Genomic DNA, 13,946 nt, shown 5'->3' on the forward strand with positions numbered 1-13,946 from the left:
TCTTAAAGGATTTTCCATATGCCGAAGACTCACAGGTTGCTTGAGGCCTAGCTGTTTTGCTAAGGTTGTTTTTCCCTTTAGCAAAACATTAATATCAAGACGGTAGGGAGTTCTTGGGCATTAGGCTATTGATAAGATTGCCCTTTTCTTGGAATTATGCTAAGATATTTGTAAGCTGATGGAGACTCTGTAAGTTTAACCATGTGTTTTCTGTTCTTTGCTTTGTTCTTGGGCAGCCAGGAGTGCCAGAGGAATATCACGCATATCTCACTGGGGGAGGGGGAGGAGCTCTGCTAGCTTGTGCTTGGCCATCAGCTTGCCTTATGGTCCCTCATCAATAACTTTGGGGGTTTATTTCAGAACTCTGTCATCTATTTCATTGATCTATTTGTTGACCTTTATGCCACAATTACATTGTCTTCATTACCTTTTTATCCTGAGTCTTGAAATCAGGTAGTACAAGTTGTCCTACTTTGTTCATTTTCAAAGTTGTTTTGGCTATTCTGAGTCCATTCTATTTCCATTTAAATTTTAGACTTAGGTTTTCAATGTTGATTGAAAAGTTATGATTAAGTTGGTGTTTTTACATATTTCTGATTTTTATTGCTGATAGTACCACTAATTTTTATATTAACCTATATTGGGTAATGTCACTAGATGCACTTGTAGTAGCTTCTTCATAGATATAGTTTTGATATCTGCAGATAAAGATTTTTCCTTTTTCCTTTCCAATCTAGATATGTATTATTTTATTTTACCTTTACTTCCCTGTTGCATTGGCTAGAACCTCCAGTACAGTATGAATAGATGTTCTGAAAGCAGATATTTTTGCCTGGTTCTCAATCTTAGCAGTATTCATTCTTTCACCATTAAGTTTTGAGTCGCTTTCTTGTAGATGACCTTTTTTTAGGTTGAAAATGCTCCCTTATGTTTCGAGTTTACTGAGTTTTGGTCAGAACTGGATGTTGGATTTTGTCCGATGATTTTCTGTGTTTATTAAAAGGGTTTTTTTTTTTTTATGTCTGTTTTTGAGAGAGAGAGAGAGAGCAGGGGAGGGGCAGAAAGAGGGAGACAGAGAATCCGAAGCAGGCTCCAGGCTCTGAGCTATCAGCACAGAGCCTGATGCAGGGGTCAAACCCATGAACTGTGAGATCACGCCCTGAGCTGAAGTGGGATGTTTCACCAACTGAGCCACCCAGGGGCCCCTACTGTGAAAGGTGTTTTAAAACATACCTAATGTGTTGAATTGAATTTTTTTAATTATTGTATTAAATTACAAGTGGTTAGATTCAGTATAGTGATTCAACAGTTGTATATATTAGTGTTCATCATGATATGTGTACTCTTAATATCTTACATATATTTCACCCATCCCCCCACCCACCTCACCACTGGTAACCACCAGTTTGTTCCCTATACTTGAGTCTCTCTTTTTTTGTTTTGTTTCCTAAATTCCACATAAGAGTGAAATCATATGGTATTTGTCTTTATCTGACTTATTTCACTTAGCATTTATATTCTGCGGCTCCATAAATGTTGTTGCAGATGACAAGATTTCCTTATTTTTTTTTAAAAAAATTTTTTTTTTTCAACGGTTTTTATTTATTTTTTTGGGACAGAGAGAGACAGAGCATGAACGGGGGAGGGGCAGAGAGAGAGGGAGACACAGAATCGGAAACAGGCTCCAGGCTCCGAGCCATCAGCCCAGAGCCCGACGCGGGGCTCGAACTCACGGACCGCGAGATCGTGACCTGGCTGAAGTCGGATGCTTAACCGACTGCGCCACCCAGGCGCCCCAAGATTTCCTTATTTTTTATGGACGAGTAATGTCACATTGTTTATGTATACCACGTCTTCTTTGTCCATTCGTCTATTGGTGGACACGTGAGTTGCTACCATAATTTGGCGCTTGTATGATGCTACAGTAAACATAGGGGTGCATATATCTTTTCAAATTTCTATTTCTATATTCTTTGGGTAAATAGTAGTGGAATTACCAGATAATGTGGTAATTCTATTTTTAATTTTTTGATAAACCTTCATACTGTTCTCCACAGTGGCTGCATCAGTTTGTGTTTCCATTAACAGTGCACAAGGGTTTCTTTTTCTCTACGTTCTTGCCAACACTTATTGTTTCTTGTGTTTCTGATTTTAGCCATTCTCACAGGTGTCAGGCGATATCTCATTGTGGCTTTGATTTTCATTTCCCTGATGATTAGTGATGTTGGGCATCTTTTCATGTGTCTATTGGCCATCGTATGTTTTCTTTGGAATAACATCTTTTCATCTCATCAGCCTGCTTTATAATTAGATTATTTGCTTATTTCTGTTCTGAAGATGTATAAGTTCTTTATATACTTTAGATACTAACCCATTACTGGATATGTCGTTTGCAAATACCTTCTCCCCTTCACTAGGTTGTCTTTTAGTTTTGTTGGCCGATTCCTTTGCTGTGCAGAAACTTTTTATTTTGCTGTAGTCTCACTACTTTAGTTTTGCTTTTGTTTCCCTTGCCTCAGGAGTCTAGAAAAATGTTGCTAGTGCCAATGTCAAAGAAATTACTGCCTGTGCTCTCTTGTAGGGTTGTTATGGTTTCAAGTCTCACATTTAAGTCTTTGATCCATTTTGAGTTTAGTTTTGTGTATGATGTAAGAAAGTGGTCTGGCTACCTTATTTTTAATTTTTTTTGAGTTTATTTTGAGAGAGAGAGAGACAGAGACAGAGAGACAGAGACAGAGAGACAGAGAACAGTGATGGGCACAGAGAGGGAGAGAATCCCAAGCAGGCTCCACGCTCAGCATGGGGCTCAATCTCATGAACCGCAAGATCATGACCTGAGCTGAAATCAGGAGTCCAATGCTCTACCTACTGAGCCACTTAGGAGCCCCTGTCCACTTCCATTCTTTTGCAAGTAGCTTGCCAGTTTTCCCAACCCATTTGTTGAAGAGACTGTCCTTTCCCCATTGCACATTCTTGCCTCTTTTGTCATAGATTAATTGACCATATAATTGTGGGTTTATTTCTTGGCTTTCTCTTCTGTTCCATAGACTTACATGTCTGTTTTTGTACCAGTACTATAGTGTCATGGATTACTGCAGCTTTGGTATATCTTGCAATCTGTGATTGTGATAGCTCCAGTTTTTTTCTTTTTCAAAAGTGCTGTGGCTACTCAAGATCTTTTGTGGTTCCGTATCAATTTTAGGTTATTTGTTCTAGTTCTATACATTGTGCTGTTGGTATTTTGATACGGATTGCATTATATCTGTAGATTGCTTTAGGTAACGTCAGCATTTTAACAATATTTTTTCTCCCAGTCCATGAGTAGGGAATATCTTTCCATTCATTTTTGTCATCTTCAATTTCTTCTTTCAGTATTTTATAGTTTTCAGAACACAGGACTTTTACCTCCTTGATTATAAGTTTATTCCTAGGCATTTTATTATTTTTCGTGCAATTATAAATGGAATTGTTTTCATAATTTCTCTTTCTGCTACTTCATTATCCGTGAATAGAAATGCAACAGATGTCTGTGTATTGATTTTTTTATGCTGTGACATTACTGAATTCATTTATCAATTCTAGTAGTTTTTCATTGGAGTCTTCATGGTTTTTTATATAGAATATCATGTCATCTGCGAATAGTGAAAGCTTTATCTTCTTTGATTGCAATGGCTATGACTTCTAGTACTATGTTGAATAAAAGTAGTAAGTGTGGACATCCTTGTCTTATTCCTGATCCTGGGGAAAAGCTTTCAGTTATTTGCCACTGAAATGACATTAGCTGTGGGTTTCCCGTATATGGGCTTTATTATGTTGAGGTATGTTCCTTCTTAACCAACTTTGTTGAGGGTTTTTATCAGGAATGGATGTTGTACTTTGTCAAGTACTTTTTCTGCATATATTGAAATAATCATGTCGTTTTTACCCTTTCTCTCATTGATGTGATGTACCACTTTGATTGGTTTGTGAATATTGAACCACTTTTGCGTCCCCAGAATGAATCCCACCTGATCATAGTAGATGATTTTTCGCCATGCGTTATTGGATTCAGTTTGCTAATATTTTGTTCAGGACTTTTGCATCTATGTTCATCAGAGATATTGGCCTGTAGTTCCCTTTTTTGTTGTGTCTTTATCTGGTTTTGGTATCAGTGTTATGCTGGTGTAATAGAATGCATTTGGAAGTTTAATTTCCTCTTTTATTTTTTGGAATAGTTTCAGATGAACTGGTATTAACTCTTCTTTAAATGGTAGAATTAACCTGTGATGCCATCTTGTTTGGAGCATCTAAAAAAAAAATGTTTTTAATGTTTATTGTTGAGAGAGAGAAGGAGAGAGAGAAAAAGCATGTGAGCAGGGGTGGGGCAGAGAGAGACAGAGACACAGAATCTGAAGCAGGCTCCAGGCTCTGAGCTGTCAGCACAGAGCCTGACACAGGATTGAACCCACAAACCATGAGATATCATGACCTGGGCTGAAGTCAGATGCTTAACTGACTGAGCCCTGTTAGGGTGTTTTTAATTCCTGGTTCAGTTTCAATAGTGGTAATTGGTCTGTTCAAATTTTCTGTTTCTTCCTGCTTCAGTTTTAATAGGTTATATGTTTCTAGGAATTTATGCATTTCTCCTAAGTTGTCCAGTGTGTTGGCATAGAATTTTTCATAATATTCTCTCATAATCCTTTGTACTTCATAATCCTTTGTACTTCTGAGGTGTTGGTCGTTGTTTCTCTTCTTTCTTTACTGATTTTGTTCATTTGAGTCCTCTTTTTTTTGGTAAGTCTGCCTAACAGTCAGATTTTGTGGATTTTCAAAGAGCCAGCTCCTGGTCTCATTGATTGGTTCCTTTTTTTTTTTTTTTTTTAATTTCCTTCCTTCACTCGTTAGGGGTTTTGTTTGTTCTTTATGTAGCTTTTTTTGCTATAAGCTTGCATTTTCTTTTGAGATTTGTCTTGCTTCATGAAATAGGCCTGTATTGCTATAAACTTCCCTCTTAGAACAGCTTTTGCTGCATCCCAAGGATTTTGGACCTTTGTGTTTTTGTTATTATTTGTCCTCATGTTGATTTTTATTTCTTCTTTGATTTCTTGGTTGACCTATCATTGTTTATAGTAGTATGTTATTTAACCTTCATGTATTTTTCTTTTTTAAAAATGTGTTATTGTTTTAAATTTACATCCAAATTAGTTAGCATATAGTACAACAATGATAATCAGGAGTAGATTCCTTAATGCCCCCTTCCCATTTAGCCCATTCTCCCTCCCACAACCCCTTCAGTAACCCTCTGTTTGTTCTCCATATTTAAGAGTCTCTTATGTTTTGTCCCCCTCCATGTTTTTATATCATTTTTGCTTCCCTTCTCTTGTGTTCATCTGCTCTGTGTCTTAAAGTCCTCACATGAGTGAAGTCATATGATATTTGTCTTTCTCTGACTAATTTCACTTAGCATAATACCCTCTAGTTCCATCCACATAGTTGCAAATGGCAAGATTTCATTCTTTTTGTTTGCCGAGTAATACTCCATTGTATAGATATACCACATCTTCTTTATCCATTCATCCATCGATGGATGTTTGGGCTCTTTCCATACTTTGGCTATAGTTGAGAGTGCTGCTATAAACATTGGGGTGCATGTGTCCTTTCAAAACAGCACACCTGTATCCCTTGGATAAATAGTAGTGCAATTGCTGGGTTGTAGGGTAGTTTTTTTTTTATTTTTTGAGGAACCTCCGTACTGTTTTCCAGAGTGGCTGCCCCAGTTTGCATTCCCACCAGCAGTGCAAAAGAGATCCTCTTTGTTCATATCCTCACCAACATCCGTTGTTACTTGAGTTGTTAATGTTAGCCATTCTGACAGGTGTGAGGTGGGATCGCATTGTGGTTTTGAGTTGTATTTCCCTGATGATGAGTGATGTTGAGCATTTTTTCATGTATCAGTTGGCCATCTGGGTGTCTTCTTTGGAGTAGTGTCTATTCATGTCTTTTGCCATTTCTTCACTGGATTATTTGTTTTTTGGGTGTTGAGTTTGATAAGTTCTTTATAGATTTTGGGTACCAACCTTTTGTCTGATATGTCATTTGCAAATTATCTTCTCCCATTCTGTCATTTGCCTTTTAGTTTTGCTTATTGTTTCCTTCACTGTGCTGGAAGTCCCAGTAGTTCGTTTTTGCTTTTGTTTCCCTTGCCTCTGGAGACATGTTGAGAAAGAAGTTGCTGCAGCCAAGATCAAAGAGGTTTTTGCCTGCTTTATCCTCAAGGATTTTGATGGGTTCCTGTCTTACATTTAGTCTTTCATCCATTTTGAGTTTATTTTTGTGTATGGTGTAAGAAAGCATGTCGCTGTCCAGTTTTCCCAGCACCACTTGCTGAAGAGACTGTCTTTATTCCATTGGATATTCTTTCCTGCTTTGTCAAAGATTAGTTGGCCAGACGTTTGTAGGTCCATTTCTGGGTTCTCTATTCTGTTCCATTGATCTGAGTGTCTGTTTTTATGCCAGTATTTGTATTTTTCCCAGATTTTTTCTTGTGGTTGATTAGTTTGATGGCATTGTGGTCAGAAAAGATGCATGGTATGATTTCAGTCTTTGTGAATTTATTGACATTGAATTGTTTTGTGGCACTGTGTGATATATTCTGGAGAACGTTTCATGTGCACTTGAAAAGAATGTGTATTCTGCTGTTGTATGATGGGATGTTCTGAATATATGTTAGATCTGTCTCTTCCAATGTGTCATTCACAGCTGCTATTTTCTTTTTGATTTTCTGTTTGGATTATCTATCCATTGATGTAAGTGGGGTGTTAAGGTCCCCAACTATTACAGTATTACTATCAATTGCTTAATTTATGTTTGTTAATAGGTGCTTAATGTATTTGGGTTCTCCCATGTTGGGTGCATAACTATTTACAGTTATATCTTGTTGGCTTTTCCCCTGTATGATTATGTAGTGTCTTTCTTTGTCTCTTGTTACAGTCTTTGTTTTAAAGTCTGTTTTGTCCAATGTAAGTGTTGCTATCCTGGTTTTCTTTTCACTTCCATTTACATGATAAATGCTTTTCCATCCTTTCATTTTCATTCTGTATATGTCTTCATGCATGAAACACATCTATTGTAGGTAACATATGGATGGGTCTTGCTGTTTTATCCATTCTGTTGCCATGTGGCTTTTAACGGCAGCATTTAGTCCAGTTACATTCAAAGCAGTTAATAGGTATGTACTTAATGCAGTTTTGTTAATGGGTTTATGGTTGTTTTTGTAGTTCTTCTATTTTCCTTTTTTCTCTTCTCTCTGTAGTGATATACTTGGATTCCTTTCTCTTTACGTTTTACATATCCATTATCAGTTTTTGATTTGTAGTTACCACTAAATTTATTTATGACATCTTATGCATGTATCAGTCTATATTAGGTTGATAGTCTCTTAAGTTTGAACTCATTTTAAAAGCACTTTAACTCTTGTCTCCCCCTCCCACGTTTTAAGTATGTGAGTCATACTTTATATTATTTTCGAATCACTTAATTTTACTGTTTTTGTGCTGCTCTTACTCTTCCTTATGGTCTTTCTTTCCCGCTCAGTCCCATATAACGTTTCTGGTAAGTCTGAGTACTGGTGATGAATTCGTTTAACTTTTTTTTTTTTTAATCAGGAAAATTCTTTTTTTTTTTTCCAATATATGAAATTTATTGTCAAATTGGTTTCCATACAACACCCAGTGCTCATCCCAAAAGGTGCCCTCCTCAATACCCATCACCCACCCTCCCCTCCCCTCCCCTCCCTCCCACCCCCCATCAACCCTCAGTTTGTTCTCAGTTTTTAAGAGTCTCTTATGCTTTGGCTCTCTCCCATTCTAACCTCTTTTTTTTTTCCCCCCTTCCCCTCCCCCATGGGTTTCTGTTAAGTTTCTCAGGATCCACATAAGAGTGAACACATATGGTATCTGTCTTTCTCTGTATGGCTTATTTCACTTATCATAACACTCTCCACTTCTGTCCATGTTGCTACAAAGGGCCATATTTCATTCTTTTCTTTGCCACGTAGTAATCAGGGAAATTCTTAATCTCTCATTCTATTCTGAATGATAATCTTGCTAGATAGAGTATTCTTAGTTGGAGGTTTATTCTTTCAGCACTTTAAATATATCACCACTCTTCTGTGGCCTGCAAAATTTCTGCTGAAAAATCAGCTGATAGCTTTATGCGGTTTCCCTTGTATGTAACTGTTTCCTTTTTCTCTTGCTACTTTTAAGATTGTTTGTTTATCAGTTTTTCCCATTTTAATTACTGTGTCTTGGTGTGGACCTCCTTGTGTTGATTATGTTGGGCTCTCTCTGTACCATCTGGATCTGGATTTGTCCTTCCTCAGTTTTCAGGTATTAATTTCATGAAATAAATGTTTGCCCCCTTTTTCCTCTTTTCCTCTTAGATCTTTATAATATATGTCAATAAGTTCCCTTATTCCCATTTTTTATTATTTTCTGTCTCCTCTTCAGCTTGATTGCTTTCCTTTGCTCTGTCCTCCAGATCACTGATAAATTCTTCTGCTTCTTCTAGTGTACTATTTTTAACTTCAGTTATTGAGTTACTCATCTCTGATGATTTCTTTTTAATGTTTTCTGTCACTTTTCTGAGGGTCTGACTGTGACCCTCCTCACTTTTCTCAAGTCCAGCGAGCATCTTTATGACCATTACTTTAAATTCTCTATCAAGCATCTTATCTCCATTTTTATTTTATGTCTCTTACCATGATTTTCATGTTCTTTCATTTGTGACATACTCCTCTGTCTCCTCATTTTCTCTAATTCTTTGTGTCTGTTTCTATGTGTTAGGAAAGTCAGGTATATCTCCTCCTGAAAGTAATAGCTTTATGAAGAAGAGGTTCTATAGCATCCTACACTGTAATGTCCCATGTCCTCCAGAATGTGGCAGTTCAGATGTGTGTCCTATGTGTGTTGCACATATCCTGCTATTGTGGCTTAGCTGAGTTTGCCTTCAATTCAGTTGCCTGAGATGGCTCTCTTTGCCTGTTGGGGGCAGGGTTTAGTTCCTGTGTTGTTAGTGGTCCAGTCTGGGGCTGCCTTGAGTTTGAGTTGGTTCAAACTGTATTTGCCAGAACTGTAGTCCGTCCCCAAGAAGCTTTCATTGGTGGGTGAGGCCTGCAGTCAGATCAATTGTCTGCCCCTAGCCCATTGCTCAGGCCATAGTTGAACTGGTATGTGTGGTTATTCTCCCTCTCCCATCACAGGAGTCACTGTGGAGTGATGCTGGCCCTTGTTGGGTCTCCTTGCACACTGCCAGGGTTGTGACACCACTTTGGATGGACTCCTGCTACAGGAGAACGTGCAACTGTGGCACATGGTCATAGCAAGGTTTGCTCAGATCTGCTGTGGGAGGAGGCCTGAGCTGCTTTAGAGAACTCCCGTTGACGGTGGGTTGGAGGTTGATCTTTACTGAGCCTTCAGTAGTTTCAGTCATGTTCATGTGCATGTTCCAGTCAGTAATGAAGTGAAATTTTGACAATAGGGACACTCTTAAATCTGCAACTCTTGCCTCTCCAATTACTCGCTCCTCAACGTGCTGTGCGTTTAAGGCACATTGGCTTCCCCAGATTCTCATATCTGTCTCTTTGACTTCAGCAGACAGAGCTCTGTTTGACCTCTCTTTCTGCCCCCACAATAGTCTTAAAAACTTTAAGCTGGGGTAGTCTTACTGCATAATTTGTTGGTTTCTTTTTTATTCTTTTTCTTTCCTGTGCTATATGCTGCCCAGTATCTGAAAACCATTATTTAATGTAGGTTCTTTTTCCTGTGTTTTGGTTGTTTACATTGGGAATGTTTGTATAGTCCCTATTATTCCATCATGGCTGAAAACAGAAATTTTTCTCTTTCATTTTTTATTTATAGTTAACTGTTTTAAAAGATGACTGTTGTCCTGCTTTACCTATTATTGATTTTTTTTTATTTTTTAAATAGTTACACGTTAATTTTAAAATTCTTGAAGACGCTATAGAAATTTGAAGGTATCTCTGTTGCTTCAAATAGAGCCAATGATTTACCTAGAAAAAAACATAGTGTAGTTAAGATTATCCATTTATCAATTCTTAACTCTCAGTATGTTTTCTGTTTTGGTATGATTTTTTTTAAGTTTCTTTATTATTTATTTTGAGAGAGAGAGAGAGAGAGAGTGGGAGAGAACGGTGGGGCAGAGAGAGAGAATTCCAAGCAGGCTCTGTTAACACAAAACTTGTGAACCATGAGCTCATGACCTGAGCTAAAATCAAGAGTCGGATGCTTAACCAACTGAGCCACCAGGTGTCCCTGGGTATTATTTTTTTTTTTTAATAGGACAATTTTACTAGAGATCTAGAAAGATTATAATAAAATGGTTTTACTGACTAGTTTGTTTTTATCCATCCCAAGGATAAATATAAGTGTTTGGAAGTTTATCTGATAACATATAATAATCTCAGTGATGTTACCTTTTATACCATTGTTGTATGCTACTTATTGGATGAGATAGTCTCCATACACTTCAGAGAGTACCTTATCCAATCAGGAGCATACAACAGTGATTTACAAAAGTACACATTACCCAGCCTGTGACCTTTTTTGAGGATTTTTAAAGTATTATTGTTGACACATTTTTTCTATAAAACTGTGGCAACTTTCCTTGTAATTTTTAGGATAAATAATAGCATGTTTGTTTCTTTTCTAACTTCTATAAGAAAGATAAATATCTCCCACTAGTTTCTTTATTGGGATATTTTGGTGGAATATTTTTTAAATGTCTTTAAATTCTGAGATTAATGGTGCTAAATATGATTTGTTTTTCTTTCTCAGATTAAAAATCATTTTTCAATTCCACTTTCTGTTTATGAAGGGGACACTTTATTGGGAACAGCTTCACCTGGAAGTGAATTCAACATACCATTAACATCTTACCGGTGATTTTTTTTTTCTTTTTTATTTGCTCTAAGGTGCCATGGAATTTTTAGTTTCTGATTTGGTAGGGATATCTGTCTTTAGGTGATCAAAGTTTAATCAAATCTGTTCTGTTAATAATTTGTCTACCTTATTTAAGTTTCAGGGTGCTTAAAAGGTGTTATAAATTTTTTTAAAGGAAAATGTAATGTGTTTAATTTATACCATGTGAATTACTTATGCTTTTACTAGTAAATACATTTATTACATGCTTACAGTATAGCCATCATAACCATATCATTTTTTCATGATTTTTACAAAATGATGAATTGAGCACGATTGGTAGCTTCTAGATTTAAATATACTATTATGAAGAGATTTTTACCTTTGAAATGTTTTAGAATAGAATTTTTAAAAAATCCTTTTAGAAACATAAAATATTTCATCTTTTTACCTATGTATTGTTCAGTGGTAGAATTATAGTATAAATTGTGATATGCGGTACATTGATCTTAAATATTAAAAATTAGATTAAACCTGATACAAAATTTTATAGGTAAAAATTCTTACAGGATGCTGATGATGTATTAGTCTTAGAATTTTAGGGTTAATATCATAACGGACAGATATTTAGGATATTTATATAATCAGGAATTAAAAAATAATCTCTTTTAGGGATATTGAACTCTCTTGGAAAGTAGAACTTTCCTGAGAATAATCATCGTGGTTTGTCTAAGTACCATTTCAGAACACATGCTAGCCCTGGACCCAGACCTGCGTTATGGAAGGGTGGAGGCAAAACTACAAGCAGTGCCAAAACACGCTCTTCCTCTAGTCCTTCTGATCCATGCCAAGTTCACTATTGACTCCCTAATGCTTAGAAAGCAATCTAGCAGGTTTAGGCACATATTTTCAGTTAGTAGACCTGCTACTAAAAAGTATTTTATTGCTTACACCTTCAGCCCTAATGAGCCTTTTATTGCTTAGTTCAGACTTGCTGAGGGCAAGAATTCTCTTGTTGAGAGAACAACAAAATGGTTGTTCATAGTATCTGACCTTATTCTAGGAAAGATTTTGGGTGGGTTAGGAGACTAAAGATAGCATGTTGGATATGTTTAAAAATTTCTGTAAGAAGTTTCAACTCCTTTTGTCCTTGAATGAGAAAAGGTAATGGCATTCTGCTTTATTTTTAATAAATGATTGCTGTATATTTTGTGACTCTGTCCATAAAAAGTGTTTTAGAGTATTTTTACACTTTCTGGTTCAGGGGTAAAATATTAACTTGTCAAATGGAAATTAATTAATCTTAATTAAAATTATTAGTGATGAACCAGCTTGTATTTCACATTAGGTATTTGTCTAATCTAATTCTGAGATGTACACTTACATTTAAGTTTTGAGGTCTTATATTTAACAAAGGTACACTTAACATTTTAAGTTATGAGGTCTTTAACAAATGGCTACCTCTCCCTGGAGAATTTAAATATACTGATTCTTTAATTCATTTAAAAAATGTCAAGTGTTTTGCTGTGTATAAGGCACTGGTGTGGAATGCTACGATGAGTTGGGCATTGCTACTACCCTTGAGAGATTGATACATTATGTAAATACAGAAGGAAGCAAACAGTGGGTTGTAGAGATACAGAACAGTTAAAAGTTGCAGAAAACTACAGAAAACAAAGAAGGTCTTAATGATGGACTCCTGGGCGAGATACATGCATTAAAGATAAAATATAATTACAGATTAGCAGGGAAGGGCAGTGTTAAGTGGGAGGAATTGGGTGAATAAAAGTAAGGAGGCCTGAAAGCACAGAGTTTGTAAGTGACTATAAGGAATAGTTGGGAGTTGATTGTCCTATACGTGTTGTAATGTAACATTTGAAACGTTGTTTAAGTTTACATTGAGGTACTTGCTCCCTCATTTATATAAATTTTATCTTAATCTTTTTTTTTTTTAAGTTTATTTATTTTGAGAGGGAGAGACAGAATCCCTAGCAGGCTCCGTGTCTCAGCGCAGAGGCGATGCAGGGCTCATAGTCACAAATTGTGAGATCATGACCTGAGCCGAGTTCAGGAGTCAGACATTTGACCAACTGAGCCACCCAGGCGCCCCATCTTTATCTTTCATGTCATCTTTTTCTTCCCTCTTCTCTTAGAACATCTGGTACCCTAATGTTTCAAGACCTTTCACCCCATCAGCTTTTCTCATTCAGAACCTCTCACCATTGATCATCTTTCTCTGGTGTTTTCTTCCTATTCATTTCTTAAACTTTGCTTTAACCTTGCATGTTTCTCCAGTTCAAGTCTTTTCTTCGGAACAAAGCGTTTTGGCAAAGTTTTCACCTCTGGAAAATGCTCTGCAACTGTCTAGAAAGACTTAACCACACTTGCATGCCCTCAGTCTGCTGTGTACATACGGTTTTTGTACCTATCACAGTGCAGTAGTTTTCTTTTAACATTACATCCCCCACCTGATTGGGATCTCTTAAGAGTAAAGAATGACTTATTCATTTGTTTATTTCCAGTTTTACCATCTCATAAATAATAGGTCCAATAAAGGTTTTGATAATCCAGATGACTTTATTGGCATTAGTTTAACTTAGAGAAAATTAAAGTTTTTATTTTTAAGTATTAAAAGACTAGAAAAGAGAATGAAAGTCATAGAGAATGTAGAAATAAAACAGGTTAAATCTGATAATGGGCTTGACAGATCATTAGATTTATGTGTATGTCAAAGAAGACGGAAAAATCTAATATTTTATAATCCAGAGTGCTAGTAGTTAGAAGTTCCCTGAAAGGAACACACTGAGAAGTGGTATGGACAGTTTAGGGTTCAATCTAGCAAATTTAAGTCCTCATCAGACATCATTACAGAAGGGTGTGCTGGGTATTTAAAACTACAGGACTGGAGTTTCAGACAATCTGGTTTGGAGATAGTATGGACAAGTTGTTCATCTGCAAGGGATAGTGTCAAATTATAGGTGATTGGTTTTAGAAGTACAAAAATATTTAAGTGTTTATATTTGGGCAGGT

General features: G+C 36.5%; 1 protein-coding gene across 3 annotated transcripts in view; it reads left to right on the plus strand.

The window, feature by feature from the left end:
- The window catches only part of VPS13A (vacuolar protein sorting 13 homolog A), a 260,584-nt gene that overhangs the window by 167,285 nt on the left and 79,353 nt on the right, over window positions 1-13,946 (plus strand). For all 3 annotated transcript variants that reach the window (XM_047102413.1, XM_047102419.1, XM_047102427.1), the window contains exon 46: window positions 10,833-10,936. In XM_047102413.1, coding sequence (XP_046958369.1) covers window positions 10,833-10,936 — 104 coding nt within the window. The remainder of the gene's footprint in view (window positions 1-10,832; window positions 10,937-13,946) is intronic.

Source organism: Lynx rufus, unplaced genomic scaffold, assembly GCF_022079265.1.
Source record: "Lynx rufus isolate CCGP_SWC_20201006 ecotype Redwood Valley unplaced genomic scaffold, mLynRuf1.p SCAF_10, whole genome shotgun sequence".
Taxonomy (NCBI): domain Eukaryota; kingdom Metazoa; phylum Chordata; class Mammalia; order Carnivora; family Felidae; genus Lynx; species Lynx rufus.